This window comes from Plectropomus leopardus, chromosome 2 (assembly GCF_026936395.1).
Source record: "Plectropomus leopardus strain MGB_pleo_1.0 chromosome 2, ASM2693639v1, whole genome shotgun sequence".
Taxonomy (NCBI): domain Eukaryota; kingdom Metazoa; phylum Chordata; class Actinopteri; order Perciformes; family Serranidae; genus Plectropomus; species Plectropomus leopardus.
The window spans coordinates 28212179-28228432 of record NC_142177.1 but is presented as its reverse complement, the minus strand read 5'-3'; the positions used below and the strand labels follow the sequence as shown (position 1 = coordinate 28228432).

General features: G+C 36.7%; 3 protein-coding genes across 5 annotated transcripts; 2 read left to right on the top strand and 1 right to left on the bottom strand.

Moving 5' to 3' along the window:
• Positions 1-460: 460 nt before the first annotated feature.
• On the top strand, positions 461-2678 carry rbp7b (retinol binding protein 7b, cellular). The gene is made up of 4 exons (XM_042515164.2): positions 461-699; positions 1325-1503; positions 1679-1780; positions 2533-2678. The coding sequence occupies exons 1-4, from the start codon at positions 627-629 to the stop codon at positions 2584-2586; spliced, it is 408 nt and encodes a 135-aa protein (XP_042371098.2). The 5' UTR covers positions 461-626; the 3' UTR covers positions 2587-2678.
• A 391-nt stretch (positions 2679-3069) lies between these two features.
• Positions 3070-8971, top strand: cenps (centromere protein S). The gene is made up of 5 exons (XM_042496633.2): positions 3070-3507; positions 6654-6777; positions 8372-8405; positions 8521-8587; positions 8783-8971. The coding sequence occupies exons 1-5, from the start codon at positions 3478-3480 to the stop codon at positions 8894-8896; spliced, it is 369 nt and encodes a 122-aa protein (XP_042352567.1). The 5' UTR covers positions 3070-3477; the 3' UTR covers positions 8897-8971.
• A 1161-nt stretch (positions 8972-10132) lies between these two features.
• On the bottom strand, positions 10133-16025 carry tardbpb (TAR DNA binding protein b). 3 transcript variants are annotated; one of them, XR_015779254.1, is made up of 6 exons: positions 15274-16025; positions 13958-14121; positions 13693-13842; positions 13417-13587; positions 11489-12552; positions 10133-10812 (listed from the first exon to the last, which is right to left on the bottom strand). XR_015779254.1 is itself a non-coding variant. In XM_042507117.2 (5 exons), the coding sequence occupies exons 1-5, from the start codon at positions 15512-15514 to the stop codon at positions 12061-12063; spliced, it is 1218 nt and encodes a 405-aa protein (XP_042363051.1). In that variant the 5' UTR covers positions 15515-16025; the 3' UTR covers positions 10882-12060. The 3 variants fall into 3 exon arrangements, 2 of the variants coding, with proteins under 2 accessions (XP_042363051.1, XP_042363058.1); XM_042507117.2 differs by lacking the exon at positions 10133-10812 and having other exon boundaries at positions 10882-12552; XM_042507124.2 differs by lacking the exon at positions 10133-10812 and having other exon boundaries at positions 10882-12552; positions 13702-13842.
• Positions 16026-16254: the final 229 nt, after the last annotated feature.

The following is a 16254-nucleotide window of genomic DNA, read 5'->3' as shown; positions in this document are numbered from 1 at the left end:
GAAAGAAAATGTTTTACAAGTCTGAAATGAAAAATAAAATATGATGGATTTTGTTGTTATTTGTTTTTCCTTTTTCTCTGTTTGTCACCCCTTTTTTGTTTTGTTTTATTTTATTTTATTTTATTTTTGATAGTAGAGAAAGAAAATTAACTGGTAGCTCAATTTTGTATATTCAATTTTTGAAGGTATTTTTCTTTTCTTTTTTAAAATTTTTAAATCAAAATGTCATACTTTTGGGATTTTTCATTTCTGTTTCTGAAAGGAAAATCCAAAGACCAAAAAGCACACTGAGCATCTGCAAGGTTAAAGATTAGGCTCTGTTTTTGACCAAAGATGGTATTATCTAAGTGTTAAATATGCAGTACACTCATAAGATGTAAGAATAACACCCTGTGTAGGTGCTTTTTCCTCAACAGGAACAGAATAGCTTCCTTATATTATGTGTGAAAAGTCATGTTCCGCTCTCAGTGCTCCTCCTTTGTACAGTATGTGTCCTAAATAGCTGCTGCTGCTGGCAACAACATGTCACCTCTACCCTATATTGACAAACAATGAAACATCCCACCCATAACCTTTAAATCTGATCACTCCTGATAGTTTTCCAGAGAGTCAAACCAACATCCAAGATGCCTGTCAACTACAGCGGGACGTGGGACATGATCAGCAGTGTCAATTTTGATGGATACATGATTGCACTTGGTGAGTGTCACTGGTCTTTTACACATACCGAAATTTAAGTGTTTTCTTTGAATGGAATATGGTATAAGTAAACCACTAAAGTGCAGCCAACTGAGTAATTTATCTCATGTGAATGTAAAATAGTTTTCTGCATCTTTCAAGTACACTAGATGGGAATATACTTGATTCTTGATCAGTATACATCTCATTGTCTCAGTGACCTGGAGAGTGTTATATATCCAGTGAAAGTAAATACTTGTTTATTTCCTGCTCAGTTTCATGAACATAGTGGCAGAGCAAGGGCGTAGGTTTCTTTTCAACATTGGAGGACACATTAAACAGGGGTTTTGGGAGTCCTCCGCCAGAAAAGTTTGAGCATTTAACATGTAATTTCCTGCATTCTGGTGATTCTTTATGCATCAGTTTGTGCATTATCTGCATCAGTTAATGGTGTAAATGTCAAAAATAAAAGTCCTCTGCTACTTTAATGTTTTATTTTGGGAGAAAAAATGTATACATTCTGGATACCGATGGGGATGTGTCCTCTGCGCCCCCAAAATCCACGCCTTTGTAGCAGGATGAAGTTAACGTAAATGTACAAAAGTGAAACCTTCTTTTAACAAACTCCCCTCATTTTGACACGCAGGCATTGATTTTGCAACACGCAGGATTGCCTCAGTGTTGAAGCCTCAGAAAGTGATTAAGCAAGACGGAGATTGCTTCACAATTAAGACATTCACCACTTTCAAAAATTATGAGTGTTCATTCAAAATCGGAGAAGAGGTCAAAGAAGTGACAAAAGGGATGGACAACAGAACATGCCAGGTAACATCTTGAGTAAATTATATTGTTCTCACAAAGTTTTATGCTGGTGGGTCATCATTACAACAGAATATAAAAAAATAAAAGCAAATGACTGTTTTCTGTGGCTGTTCAGACATCACAAACCTTATTTATCTGCAGCTGATTTTGTATTTATTTTAATTTTGTTCTCTATCAGACTGTGGTCAACTGGGACAATGATAAGCTGGTGTGTGTTCAGAGAGGAGAAAAGAAGAACCGAGGGTGGACTCACTGGGTTGAGGGAGACGAGCTTCATTTGGTATAACTATGCAGTTTTTCTTCTGGTGACCTCTTACAGTCCAACATGTGACCAACACTTAAAATGTATTAGACTTTGTCATGTGTGATACTGATTTTATGTATTTTGTGGACTCACACACATAGAAAATAATATCATTAATTAGTTAAACCTTTGAAACATGAGAAAATTGGCAATGGGCAAATTTCTTTAAAAAAACATGGGGAGAAGGCAATGAGCTACGTAAGAGGAAATGGCCCAGAAATTAGCAAAAATATTGTTAAAAAAGGTATGAGAAAAGTACTCAAAAATAAGCAATTAATAAAAACATTTTTAAAAAATGGGAAAGTAAAACAACAAGAAAAGGGACATTGCCTGAAAAATCTTCTTTAAAATTATAATAAATCTGTAAAATTATTTAAAATATATAATTATGTTAACTGGAAATTTATAGCTCTCTGGACTTTTTTCCCTAGCTTTTTTAATAATTTTTGAAATCTACTTTTTTCCTGCAATTTGCAGGACATTGCCTGCAAAGTTGCTCATTGCCTTTTTTCCCTCTGTGTTATTGAATGATATCAAACCAATTTGTCAGAGTTCAAAGGTTAAATTTGTGAAAGGCATCTGAATGCAGTAAGAAAAGTGATGTTATTATAGGTATCTAAGGGTTAAACACGAGAAAAATGTTACCTCCCTATGAAACTAATGAAAATCCATTCTATGATATGTTTATTTTAGCCATTAAAAAAAAACTTCATGTTTTCTCCCCACAGGAACTCACTTGTGAGGATCAAGTCTGCAAGCAAATTTATAAAAGAACTCTGTGATCTTTAGAATTAGGAAACAGACGCCACAGAGCTTCATTCACAGTATTTCCATGTAACAATCTGGCTTAAAAATAAAGGAGCATGTAATATGAGTGTAATGTGTATGATTAAATAAATAAAGAAACAACAACAATAATAATAATAACAACAATAATTATACACTATTTGTATTGCACGTTTCATACAAGAAATGCAGTCCAATGCGCTTTACATGAAAAGACATAGGAGACAAAAAGACATAATAAAATCTGCATGTAAAAATAACATCAGAGTAGATTGCATCTTCACATGGGTAAAACCCACTTGATAATACAAGTAAAAGTAGGATAAAAAATAAGGATAAAAATAGGATGCACAATAAAATATAACAAAAAATACCCCCAGGGTCTGCTATAAAGATCGACTTGTTTTTTTTTACCAGTTGATGAGTTTTAGATTTTCAATTGTTGTCATGCATAGTAATCAGTGTCTCTAATAATATAAAAAGTGGGTAGGTTTTTGAGCCAAATAATTGTATGTATGTAATATTTTGCTAAAATAATAATCAAATTAATTACATAGCCTGCTTTTAATCTGCCGAGAGACTGAGATTTTTTTATTTTAAAGAGTAATATAGCTATCTAATTTGTTAGTTATTTTTTTCTAACTCAAACCCAACAGACCTGCAGTACCCCCTCCGGGTCACACGGTGGTGATGTACAACACTGAATTCAACTCTGCACTTGTTGGTTTGTTGGTGAATTTGTGCCGCGAGTTTTTGTTTTCCTGTTACCTGTTACCTTCAGCAAATGAGTCCGCTGTGTCACAGACGGTGTGTTGTTTTGTCTCTCAAACCTCGATTTTTGAGGACGTTGTGAGTGAATTGAAGCCGCGGTGTTCAGAAGCCGGAAAATGTCTGTTGATAAAGAAGAAATGCAGCAGGTAAGAGCGTTATAGTGTTAACGTTATCATATCAGTTTGGCTGTTAACGTCACAGGAGCAAACTGGTGGAAGGGAAAAATAGCAAAACCACAGTGTAGAAATATTGCCCGATCCGTTTAGATATCATCCAATCCGTTCATTCATTATTCAATCTCATCTCGATAACTAAAAAACAAAAAACACGGAGAATTTCGTTAGTTTGTTTTTATTGTATAGCCTAATCCGAATATTGAAAAATGTATGTTTGTATTCTCGTCATCTGCTCAAAACTTAAAAGTCAAATGAACAAGGAAACAAAAACAAAATGACAAGTCAAATTTACGTTGTTTCTTATTTTTCTTATTTTTATTTTCTTATTTCTGATGGTGTTATTCCTCTGCGCCGTCAGAAGAGTGACGCTCAGAGTTAAAGACATCATGATGTCAAAAATATTTCAGGACATACAGTCAACAGAGCCGAGTGAACAAACGTGACTTAGGCCCGGCTGTAAAGTCCGACTACAGCTAAGAGTTACGACCAACTGAAAGCTTTGACTGGTGCACCGGTTATTCTGCAGGCTCATGTGTGTTGCGTCTGGCTGCAACTTTTAGGCACAGTATGGAGTAGAAAGTCAAACAGTATCCATGGTATACTAAAAAAAAAAAAAAATCTTGGCCCAAATAAAAATCAAGCTATATTTTTGAGTAAAATGTAACTTAAAGTTACTAAAAGTTACATTATAATGATAATAACTAAATACAATATATATGCTTTGTATATACTCAAGTAAAACGATTTGAGTAAAATCTATGTGATCAGATTGCTTCTCTGTTTGACTTGAATTAATACTTTATTTAGGTTTTTGTATACGATCAAATTAAGTTTAAATGTATTAATCAAATAAGTAGGGTTTTTATTTAAGGTCAGCTTGGCTATATATGTATAATTAGATGAATTCATCAACAGCCAAGAGAGGCCTGGTGGTGTAGGGGTTTGCACTGATACCCTTTCATTGAAAGGTCTCAGGTTCAAATCTGAGTTACGGCAAGTTTAATGTGTGTAATAGCACTACCCTTGTCACCTTATAGTGACCTACAACAAACAGTTTAGGATTAATCTAACTTTATATTTATTAAGTAAGTTTACGCATACAGTTTATGTAAAACTTTGTTCTAATTTAATTTATTTAAATCTGACTAGGTGACTGAATTTATTCAAGCTGTCTTAACTTGATATGAAAGTATTGCATTTAATGCATTATTTTACCTTGAAATAATGTAATAAAAATACATGAAAAACATTACATGTAATTAAATTACTTAAAGTCATTTTTTTGGCATAATCATATTTTGAGTGTAGTGAAAGCAGCACAAAACCAAAAATATTAACCTAATATAGGTATGTTTTGTGAAACGAATGGGTTATATAAAAATAAAGATATTATCTGCTATTATCCTTTTGAACCAACATTATATTACCTGCTCTGTGTCTGAGATTATAACCACTCCAGTCCTTTTTACCTCCTTTTACCTGTTGATATACCTTTGAAGAGCCAATACAACACATAAAACCTGCCAAAAAGTGATTGCAGCTCCTATCTTGTCGCTAAAAGATTGTTTCTACACATAAAGTGTTATCACTTTAGGGGTATTGTATGACATAAGTAAGTTGCTCTGATGGCTGAATGATTTATTAACAAGATATTGTAATTGAAAGTTAGATCAAATTATTTTGAGACAAGAACAACCTTTCAGTGGCAAGATAGGAGCTGCAATCACTTTTTGGCAAGTTGAAAATTGCATTTTATTTGCTGCATTGGTCTTTTAAAGATATTTAAAAAGATAAAACATACAAAGAAAAGAAAAGAAACTGAAGTGTCAGGAGGTTTGGCTCAGTGGGTAAATCAGGTGGTTGGTGTACCTGAGGTTGGTGGTTCAAGTCTTACCTGAAACAGGTCAATTTTGACAACGGCTGTCCAGCACAGAGCTAAAGGGAACGTCGAAACCACAAAAGCTGTGCCAAGGTTTGGCTCAGTGGGTAAATCAGGTGGTTAGGGTGCCTGAGGTTGGTGGTTCAAGCCTTACTTGAAACATGTTAATTTTGACAACTGCTGTCCAGCACAGAGCTTGAATACATGAAGTTGGGTTGACAGACAGGAAGGACAGGAAGTTAAGGGGAAAGACAAGAAGTTAGGACAAGAGACAGGAAAGTCAGTCAAGTTACAGGCAGTTGGGTTGAGAGACAGGAAGGTTAGTCAAGTTACAAAAAGTTAAGTTGAGAGACAGGAAGTCATTTGAGAGACAGGAAGTTGAGTGAAGGTATAAGATGGAGGTAGAGGATGAGAGTATAAGAGGTGAAAATAGGAATATGAACAGTGGAAAGTACACGTCACTGCTGTTACTGAATTTTCCCTTTCAACACCATATGACCCGTATGTCAGCAGAGCAGACAGATATATCAGCAGATATTTTATTTTATTTATGCCACAAAATATCATTTGGCTGTAGATTTATACAGTTTAGATGCTGATTGTGATATTGCAGAACAAATTAAAGCACGAAAAGTTGAGTAATATATTGTTTTGGTTGATAAATCAGGTGAAGTTGTCCCAAAACAGGTAAAACCAGTACTGACAGATGCGTCTGTCGAAATCAAGGGATTTCAGCCTGACTCATATATCAGTCGAGTTTTCGACAGACGTCACTGCTGATACTGATTTTTCCCTTTCAACACCATATGACCCTTAAATCAGCAGAGTAGACAGATATCAGCGAATATTTTATTTCATTTATGCCATAAAATATCATTTGGCTGTATTTTGTCAGCCATGGGTTTGTACTGTCGCATGACCACTTCACTTGTGAGGCTCGAAATGTCAACCAAGTAGACTCCAGCCGACCACCTTTCCCCTGAGCCACACTTCAGTTATGTATACTCTTTTGGACATTTTCTTTACCTTTCACATTTGGACAATAATCCCAAAAAGTCACTTGTAAGGGTCAAAAGGTTTTCTGACCCACTGAGCCAAACCTCTTGATACTATAATTATTTTAAAATAAATATATATAGGTGACAAGCTCTTTGTAATACCGGTATGTACTTTATCATTCAATATCTTGATTTCATGACAAGTAGAGGATAATCTGATTTAATGTTTTCAATTTCAGAGGTTAAAGGCAGCAGTCCATTACACTGTGGGTCGTCTGTGTCAGAAGATGGGAGAGGATCACCGGAGAGAGTTCAGCCGACAAGTCATCGCAGCGATAGCAGAGACAACATTCAGACAATGTGGTGAGTCTCAATCCAGCATACACCATAAGAGAGAGACAGTAAATAAAAAAAAAAATATAATAAAATAGACATGTAGACATCATGTTGTCAAGTGAACAGCTTTATCCAGTCACCTTTATCGGTAGATTAACCAGTTTATTTGGTATATTTGTACTTTTTTGCAGTCCAGTTGTAGCTCTGAAATATGCAGAGATGGGAATAGTCACATCTTTCACTTCAGTTAAATTAGCAATTCCACAAATAACACTCCTGCATTTAAGTTTTCTCGCAAAAGTACAAATGTGTTAGCATCAAAAAGCAAACGTTCTCAGTACATGAATGACCTGTTTAAGAGTAATGGACATTACATTATTTGATTGTAACTTTTGATTTATTAATGTGTGAGCATCACTTAAATGTTGCAGCTGGAATAATTTGGGCTGTTTTTATCTGATCACATTTTTTTCTAAATAATTGTTTACATGCATTTATTGAGTTTCCTAAACAGATCACAGTTCACCACCAACATGCAGCTTGGTACAAAAATTGAATGTCACATCCAGAATGTTCTAATGCATTTCACCTAATAGATGCCTCAGCATCAACTTATTTTGTTATCACCCTGAGAAATTTTATGCACCAAAAGGTTTCTGAGGCATCTCGGTGCTTTGAGGGTTTAAATGCTGACCATTTAATGACAACAGCCCTGGTTTGAACCCAGCAAAAGCCCTTTGCTGCAAGTCATTCCCCATCATTCACCAAACTTCCTGTCAGCTCTCTGATGTCCGCCTGTCTTTCTAATAAAACCAAAAATGTCCCCAAAATTGTCAAAACAAACAAAGTAATCAGTCATACAACATTGCTATTCACTTTACATTTCATGGACACTCGGGGAAAAAGTGTTTCTTTGCTTGCCAGATGCATCCCTGGCAATCTTCTGTTTGTGTTCAGGCATCCAGTGTTCATTGCATTGTCATCACAAATAACACACTCCTTTCCATATATGTATATATATATATAAACTTTAAAGGCATAATCTCCTGTCAGCCAAAATGGGAATTGGACCTGTGCTTTTTATATATTTTTCAAGTCATAGAGGCAACTTTTTTTAGTGCAAAATGTAAAAAAAAAAAGGTGTCTTTTTTTATTTTATGTAAAGATATTATGTAAAAAATGTAGAAAAGATAAAAAGGAAAAGGTAAAAAAAATGTGCTAACAGAGCTTTAAACAGTTATACAGAACGTTGCTGTGTGCGGTGTATTTATAAAATATATATGTATATATATATATATATGTATGTGTGTCTGTGTATATATATATATATATATATATATATATATACATATTTGAAGGGAGGCAGTCATTTCATTAATTTTGTGTCAAAACAATCGTAAGTTATACAACTTTGTCCAAATAAACTACTGCTGTGTTCAATGTGTGACAGGCACTGAGAAATATGTGATTAGCTGTAAAGATCTCACGTGATGTTCTAACTCGTGTATATATACTCATGCATGTAAATAGATGCAGACAAAGTACCACCAACAGTGTTTAGTATCTGTTTCATAATCAGCACAGGCCAAATCGAAACTCAACACCCCCTCACCTTTTTCAGATATATTTGCTAAAGACCTGGAGGCTTTTGCAAGGTGAGAATCTTTATTTTTGTCTCTATATTAAAAGATGAATTCAGCATGTACAGCCTTTTAAGTTATAAAATACCCGCTTTTTTCATCTGATTAACAATGTCAACTTTGATTTCAGGCATGCTAAAAGAAGCACAGTTTCTTCAGAGGATGTAAAGCTCATAGCCCGTCGCAGTACTGCACTGGTAAGTTATTTTCATTATATTGTCCGAAAGGAATTATACAGCACTTATATTGTTCTGTCTTTTAACTTATGAACCACTTAGTCACAATCAAAAACATTTCATCCCAATCATACATTATACTGGAGCTGTGTAGGGGTATATATATTCTACAGCAGACAGCAAACTTAATGTTTAATTTGCCTTTATTTATTTCAGTTCATCTACATACAAAATAAAAGTGAAGAACTGAACCAGGAGCAGAGGGATTTAAAAAAGAAGAGTACTGGAAAGAGGAAGAGCAGAGACACTGAGGAGGAGAGCAGAGAGTAAGGACAGGACACAGGAAGGTCTGCAGTGTCTCACTGGTTCCCAACATTCAAATAAACATGAAGGCTGACTAACACATGACAACAAGTTTACGTGTCATTTAAGGTGCCACAGCAATTCTTTTCTGGGTATTAATAATTTCAACTGTCAATTCTACAGCAGATCTCATCTGATATCCCGGCATTACAATAATTTAATGCAATATTTCCTGCAGATTTAGAGGTTATCTGTCTTGTGGCCTGTTGATGCAAGGTCAAATTAAACTGCATTTGGAAATAGTTTGACATACAACAACTCGTATGAACTGACTTGGAAGTAGCTGTTTTTCTGCCAAAGTGACACTGACTGACTTTCTGCTAAATTATACACCTACCTACCCCAAACTGACACCAATGATCTATTTTTTCTTGTTAAAGACTGTCAGGCAAACTATCCATAACATACACTCAGTGACCACTTTAGTAGGTACATCTGCATAATCTGAAGCAATCCAACACAACTTCCATAAGGCCTAGTTTTTTTTTATGCCTGTAAGTTTATTTTTTGCTGATTCTTTAAGAAAGTATGACCTCAAAAATTAGTGATGGTTTTGTACTTGTCTACAATATATTCGGATGTGTTTTTTGACCACTTATGTATGTAAATAATGAGGACAATTTAAAAAAAAAAAAAAACATGTCAATATAATACAGTCCCTTACAAAACCAACTTTGACCTCTGCGTTAGACATAAATTAATTTACATATTTCTGACTCAACAAAAATCAGGGTTCCTAAAATCTAAAGTTAGCTTTAAGACTGTATTTAAATGCCAATCTGAATTTAAGTTAAGACCAATTTAACAGTAACCAAAACTGAAGAAAAAAAACACTAATGGACATCAGTGACATGGAAATGATCATTTACAGTATTTACAGTAACATGTAACATGACTTTTGGTGTCGTTTATGCCAGTTGCATGCCCTCATTTTATTTAATTCAGATGTAACCTATTTAAGATTTTACAACACATCAATTAATTAAAAATTCTTAATTCATACTTCCCATGTTTTGTCAATTTTAACTTTTAAAAGATTAGGACATTTTAATGCCAATTAGGGCCTTAATATTTTAATAATATTTAAATGCATTACAGGGTTCCCACACGTAACACATATTTTCCTATCCCCACTTGCTTTTTTTTGTTTTTGTAATCAGATTTAAACTCTACACATGAACGCATATTAGAGCCTGGTTATGCTAACAGCTACAGAAAAAAGCTTTTGTTCCATGATGTGCATGATTATCCACAGAAGATTACTGTTATACTCCACACATTACAAACTACAAAATTCCACGATTTTTCCAAAACTTTGATTTTACTGACTGTTAATTTTTCAGGCCTGGAAAATGTGATTGTGAAATTCCATAACTTTTCCAGGTTCTCCATTACCACGGGAACCCTGCTTTTAAGACTACAGAATTTATGGCACAACTTGTGTATTGATTTGCAACAGATTGCACAGGGATACTTAATAAAGACACCGCTAAGTGTATAAGGTCATCTAAAAAAAATATATATATATATCACCACTTCCAAACTAATGCAATTAGTTGTCTTACAGTATTATTAATCTTACTAAAGCCAAAAAAATAGTTTGGAGGGGATGCCACATTGCTGAGATGATCTATTCAAAGTTATAAATAGACAATGCCCCCACCCCCAATATCACCCCCCCCAACCTTAAAAGTAGCTGTCAATAATCAGAAAGGGATAATTCATTCTGACAAGCCATCAAAAGCAGCAAAAAGACAGGTACTACCCCATGTCATGTCTGAGAAGGCCACACACTGAAAGTGTTGGAACTTCCGTCTTCGTCCTTCAGAACAGACTTCAGTCAGGGTTCAAACGGAGACCTCGACCAGCAGAGCCCAAGGTCCCTAGATATGTGAATCGAATTAGATGTTTTTTTATTTGACAAAACTGACCCAAGTAATATCAACTAAGCATCTATTCAAATGAACTTTATTAGAGAACTCCCTTCATTTGACATGTTTTGAAACACCCCACAAACAACACAAGAGCTACTGGGAACCATTGGACACACCACTCCACCGTTCTCACACTATCACTCGCGTCCCCCAGAGTCTTCAGCAGGTTGTCATCCACATCAAGTACACACTTACAGATCAGTTCAATAACATGAAAGCACACACCATACAGCATTCAAATCAGATAATATAAGCAATACAAATATTCATCACAACATTCCACTACATTTGATATTTCTGCACTTGATCGACATACTTAAAGAGTAAGGAAAAACTTGCAAAGATTAAAAAAAAAAAAAAAAAAAAAATCTTGAAGTACTACTTAAAGAATGTCCATGTTAGGGGAGGCGCTCGTAGCATCTGCAGCTTCCACTCTCACACATTCAAAAAGCAGTCAAATTGGGCTCTTTCACCGCACAACCAGTCCGTTTCACGCGTCTCTCCGTTCGCTCACTCATCGCTTCACTCTTCGCCACAAGCCATCCTCAATCGCACTCATCAGTTCTTAAAATGTCAGTTGCGCAGTTCTTTCCATTTAAAAGTGGATAAAAGTGAAAACACCCACCGTCTCTTAGAACATGCGGAGTGAAGCCGTTCTTTGATGGCATAGCATTTACAGGTGGGAAGAGGGAGAATGATACCGATATCACCCCAAGAATGCTGCCAAAGAGGAGCTTCCTCACAGGAAAATGGAAGAGAGGTGAACTGCAGAAGAGATTTCAATGAAGGCTTTTCCACAGAACTTGACTGCAAATAAAGTTGCACTTAAAACATTTAGGTTTCAACCAGATTCTTCCCAATGCAAGATTGCCTTTTAGGTCGATGACAAAGCCGGATAATGGTGAACCACGAACATTCATGCATTTTCAAAATGGTTATATCACGTTTCACAATACATGCATTAGAGAATCCAGTTGAAATGGATACAAACAAATGAGACATCAAAAATAGCACTTTAGTCAGACATCCTGGTAAACAATTCACTTCAACACTTCCTAAATTAAATCTTTAGCATTTTTTTCCAAATGTACAAAACATCTTCCACAAAAGTGTTAAGTTCTCAGATACGCATCAACACCAGAAATAAACTTTGAAAAGACTCATCTCGTCACAATACTTACCATACAAACATTTAACTTACATACCCCACCCAGACGACTTTGACTCCATACTGGACCCAAAACCTGAGCTAAACCCACTACCACTGGTTGTAGAGTTTGACCCTGTTCCCCAGCCGAGACTGGCAGAGGTGGAGCCGTAGTTGCTGTTGCCTGTACTGAAAGACTGACTCTGGTCCCTACTAGAGCTTGTTCCACTGGAGGTGCTGCCTGAGGTGGATGTCTGCTGCTGGCTAGCAAGCATACCCATCATCCCCCAACTACTCTGCAGCGCAGCCTGAGCAGCAGCCATCATGGCCGGGTTCAGACTGAAGGAACTGAAACTAGCCAGATTACTGTTAGTGCCGCTCCCTAACCCACTACGGCTGCTACCAAATGCCTGAGCTCCAAAACCATTTCCAAACCGTGCTGTACGGTCAAACTGCCTATTGCCATGTTTGGGCTCAGCATTTGAGATGTGAACACTGACGCCCTTGATTATTAGGTCCTCTCCACAGAGAGACTGGGCAACCTGTGAGGACAAAGAGACATGAATCAGGTCATCTGGGCAGTGGTACCAGTACAACAGAAAGTAGTTACAGTCCTTCCAGGATTTTGTAGGCTGTTTTTTTTAGGATTGGCGCGGCCTGAAATGTCTGAATTAATGGCAGATTTTTGAAACATTGCAGTAATTATAGGCCTTTCTTGAAATGACATCACAAGGGTGGGTGATACACCTAATGTACTCGATGTATCACTGCGCGTTCCACTTGGGATATATGAAGTGACTACATCTTGAACATTGAGTATAAATTGTCATGTCATTATTTATTTAATCATATTGTATTTTATTAGTCTACAAAAGCATTCAGTGTTTCCCAAAGAGTTGGAATCTGTTTGTGATGCTGGCGGCTCGAGGATAAGCTGTTGCTGCTGTTCAAAGCAGCGCTCTCCTTCTGCTCTCTCTGCCCAGTTAACAGCAGCAAACACAGCAGCGGCTAACATCTGACAAGTTGTTGAACCGCACCAATAATCTCAGTGACGTGGCTTGACTGTGTTTAAACCTGTTAATAACTGTTGGGTAATTTTGGCTGTGCGATTCTAACAGTTATTTGTGTCACTGTGTGTGTGACTTTGTCCCAAGCACTGATCTCACGCTCTGCAGCAGTAGTCTCATGATTAACAGAGAGAGCCGACAGAAACAATTCGCTGCATGCAGCTTAAGAATGAAACAACATTTTATCTGTTTTAAATATTGTAATTTGCCGTCAACTTGTGGTGATTGGACAAAATTGCAAGATAATGCAGAATTCACAGGGATTGTCTGTATTTGCGTTAATTGATGCAATCTGAACATCCTGGAGGGACTGTGCTTTCCACACATTTCATAGTATACCTGATCATCTGCAAATGTGACAAAGGCAAAAGCGCGGAATGGCTTGGGGATGAAGACGTCTGTCACTTCCCCATACTGCATAAAGAACTGCCGAAGGTCGTCAGTGGTCATGTCCTCTGTGCAACGGCCTACAAACACTTTACGACTCCTCAATGGCTCATCAGGACCTTGCTGTGAACAAAAGGGAAAACATTAAAAACAACAGCTTGCAGAGTATTAACAAAGTTAACATGTTTTTTCATTCCCATGAAGTGTGGGTATACGCATGGACATTACCAGATTCACCTTCGAGTTAGGGAGCTTGCAGTCACACCATCTCCCATCAATCATATGGCGCTGGGATATCACCTTTTCTTGAGCCTCATACTCTGTGAACCTCACAAAGCCAAATCCTTTAGAGTTTCCAGTCTTAGCATCTCGTTTTACCTGAGAGAAAAACAAAAACACAGCAACGATGATCAATTTTCACCACTTGCAACCCAAAACAATGCGAATTTTCAGACTGTTACTAATACGATTCTCATTGTTTCAGACGTTTTACCTGAACCATGATGACTTCCCCAAATGTGCTAAAGTAGTCTTTCAGGTCCTGCTCAGTTGTTTTCCAAGGAAGGCCCAGTACGATCAGGTCAGACGTTTTCATGTCCCCTCGCTTCATCTTTACTGCAGAGGAGGCGTCAATTTCCTCCATTTTCCTTTTGTTGTCTAGAATGAGATTAACACATAGAATTATTTATTCTGTCACCACTACTCAAGAGCAAAGCTTAGTTTCTTTGTGTTTGTAATGATCTTTGTTTTCTACTGTTCTGCCCATAATATCTTTGCAAAAGATTTGATGTCAAAACAGTTTTTAAAATTATAATTGATAATATGGCTGGGCAACATATGAATATTATTTCAATATTATGATGTGAATTAGAATAGTTTTCATCTCAGATTTTGGGTATTCTATCTTAAATGTTTTATTTTCCTAGTTAGGCTGCATTACAGTCAAATTATGTAATTTTCTGAACTTAACAGGCTGTTCTAGGTTCTTCATTATGTAAATATTTGTAATCAATAGTCAGTCCTACAGTACTGATCAATATTCGAAATATTGTGATATTCTATATTCTCCATAACACTCAGCCCTAATTGTAACATAAAAGTAATATCTTCATCCTTTCTTAAAAAAGAAAGAAAAAAAACAGAACAAAAGCCTGATGCCTAACTTTAACGTTTATTTAGGGTCCCATACATTTTTACTTTTCCATGATTTTTCAAGAACCCGTATATTATTTTTTGTCCCATTTGCAACCATATCTGCCTCATACTTTCTTCAAATATAACCTCAACTAGCTTGCACATATAAAGGAGCGGATAAAGAAACGTACATCATAGTAAACAACAGCTAAGTAATGTCAACAACTACAGATACTAAATTAAAAAATACAATTACGTGAAAAGTTTACTGTAACAATATAATTGCACAAAATTCCACGACTTTTCCAAAACTTTAAATATTTTTTTAACTAATTCCATGCGTTTTCAGCACCAGGAAAATGTGATTTCGAGATCCCATTACTTTTCCCGGTTTTTCATATCCGTGGAAACCTTATTTACTGCAGGGCTGCTTTGACAAAAATGCCTTTTTAAATGGGCAACTTTGCATAAACAAAACGTTATAATATTTGCTCATTTTGTGAATGGACTTAGTGTCCCATTTTTGAGGGCGTGGACAAACTACAGGTCACGTCATTGTCATCTATTTTCAGCGTACTGGAGCTCATCATGAATTATAAATACCGTTACATCTGGCCACCTGTTCATACACAGTGTTATGTAACGACAGATGCATGCAAAGTGCTCATATCTTACCTTTTGGATAGTTCACCACATACACGACATTCCCCCATCCGTTTTCTGGCGCGTGTAGGACCCCCTCCACCAGACGCACTCCTCGCATGCACTGAGACACGGGGCTCCTGAACCGTAGGCCACACGCCCCTGGAAACTGAGCTGCTACCGTGGAGAGCAGAACCGTACCATCGTCCTCGGACGGGATCTCCATGGGCTCCTCGTTTTCCTCCTCCGCCACTCGAATATAAACTTCAGCCATTTTTGCCCGAAGAGAAAACTTCTTTCTTGAATCAAAACAATGCTAAAGTTAGCGTGCTAGATATCCACAAACGCGGCTAACCTTAGCCGATGTTGCTAACAGGACTGGATGACTCAGGCTAATTGATTAGTTTTATCGAAGGAAAAAACACGTCTCAAATTAAAATACTATAACAAAAAAAGGCGTTGGGCGGGTTTAATTCTAAATTATTTCATAAATAATATCTCACTACGAATGCGCTAACGAGCGTGCGTCGGCCTCACTGTTCCTTTGTTCGTCGGGACGTCAACACCGGACGACGACCGTTCAACTGTGCCGCGTAATGAAAACTGCGTACGGTCCCCACGCTTTATAATCCGACAAAACGATCTCCTCAAGATGGCGTGCTTAGGCTAATAAAGTTATCCGACTTCAACAAAACACTCGTCTGAAACGCACAAAAAGAAATACAACCGGGAATGTATTTTTCCACGAGGTGAAATGTGAAGCCACTATGTACGGCCTACCAAAATGGCTTTATCAAAGCGAAAAGGGAACTACGTCATTAGATTGGATGCTTTACTTTCATGGGGGTTAAAGTATCGAGAGTGGGTTATTAAAATAGGGAGTAATTCAATCATACCGTCAGTGTAAAGGTATAAAGCAACCTTGCTATAAAGGCTATACTTGTAATTTGTTTTGAATGTGATACAAGTCAACAAAATGGTATTGTTGATCATTTTATTTTCGTCCCCCCCCTC

Excerpts from the sequence above, each read along its gene's own strand:
- rbp7b (XM_042515164.2), top strand. The coding sequence starts at position 627 with ATGCCTGTCAACTACAGCGGGACGTGGGACATGATCAGCAGTGTCAAT. Across the intron at positions 700-1,324 it reads TGGATACATGATTGCACTTG|GCATTGATTTTGCAACACGC; the intron begins GTGAGTGTCACT and ends TTTGACACGCAG. Across the intron at positions 1,504-1,678 it reads TGGACAACAGAACATGCCAG|ACTGTGGTCAACTGGGACAA; the intron begins GTAACATCTTGA and ends GTTCTCTATCAG.
- cenps (XM_042496633.2), top strand. The coding sequence starts at position 3,478 with ATGTCTGTTGATAAAGAAGAAATGCAGCAG. Across the intron at positions 3,508-6,653 it reads ATAAAGAAGAAATGCAGCAG|AGGTTAAAGGCAGCAGTCCA; the intron begins GTAAGAGCGTTA and ends TTTCAATTTCAG. Across the intron at positions 6,778-8,371 it reads GACAACATTCAGACAATGTG|ATATATTTGCTAAAGACCTG; the intron begins GTGAGTCTCAAT and ends CACCTTTTTCAG.
- tardbpb (XM_042507117.2), bottom strand. The coding sequence starts at position 15,514 with ATGGCTGAAGTTTATATTCGAGTGGCGGAGGAGGAAAACGAGGAGCCC. Across the intron at positions 14,122-15,273 it reads TGTGGTGAACTATCCAAAAG|ACAACAAAAGGAAAATGGAG; the intron begins GTAAGATATGAG and ends ATCTCATTCTAG. Across the intron at positions 13,843-13,957 it reads GGGAAGTCATCATGGTTCAG|GTAAAACGAGATGCTAAGAC; the intron begins GTAAAACGTCTG and ends TTTTTCTCTCAG.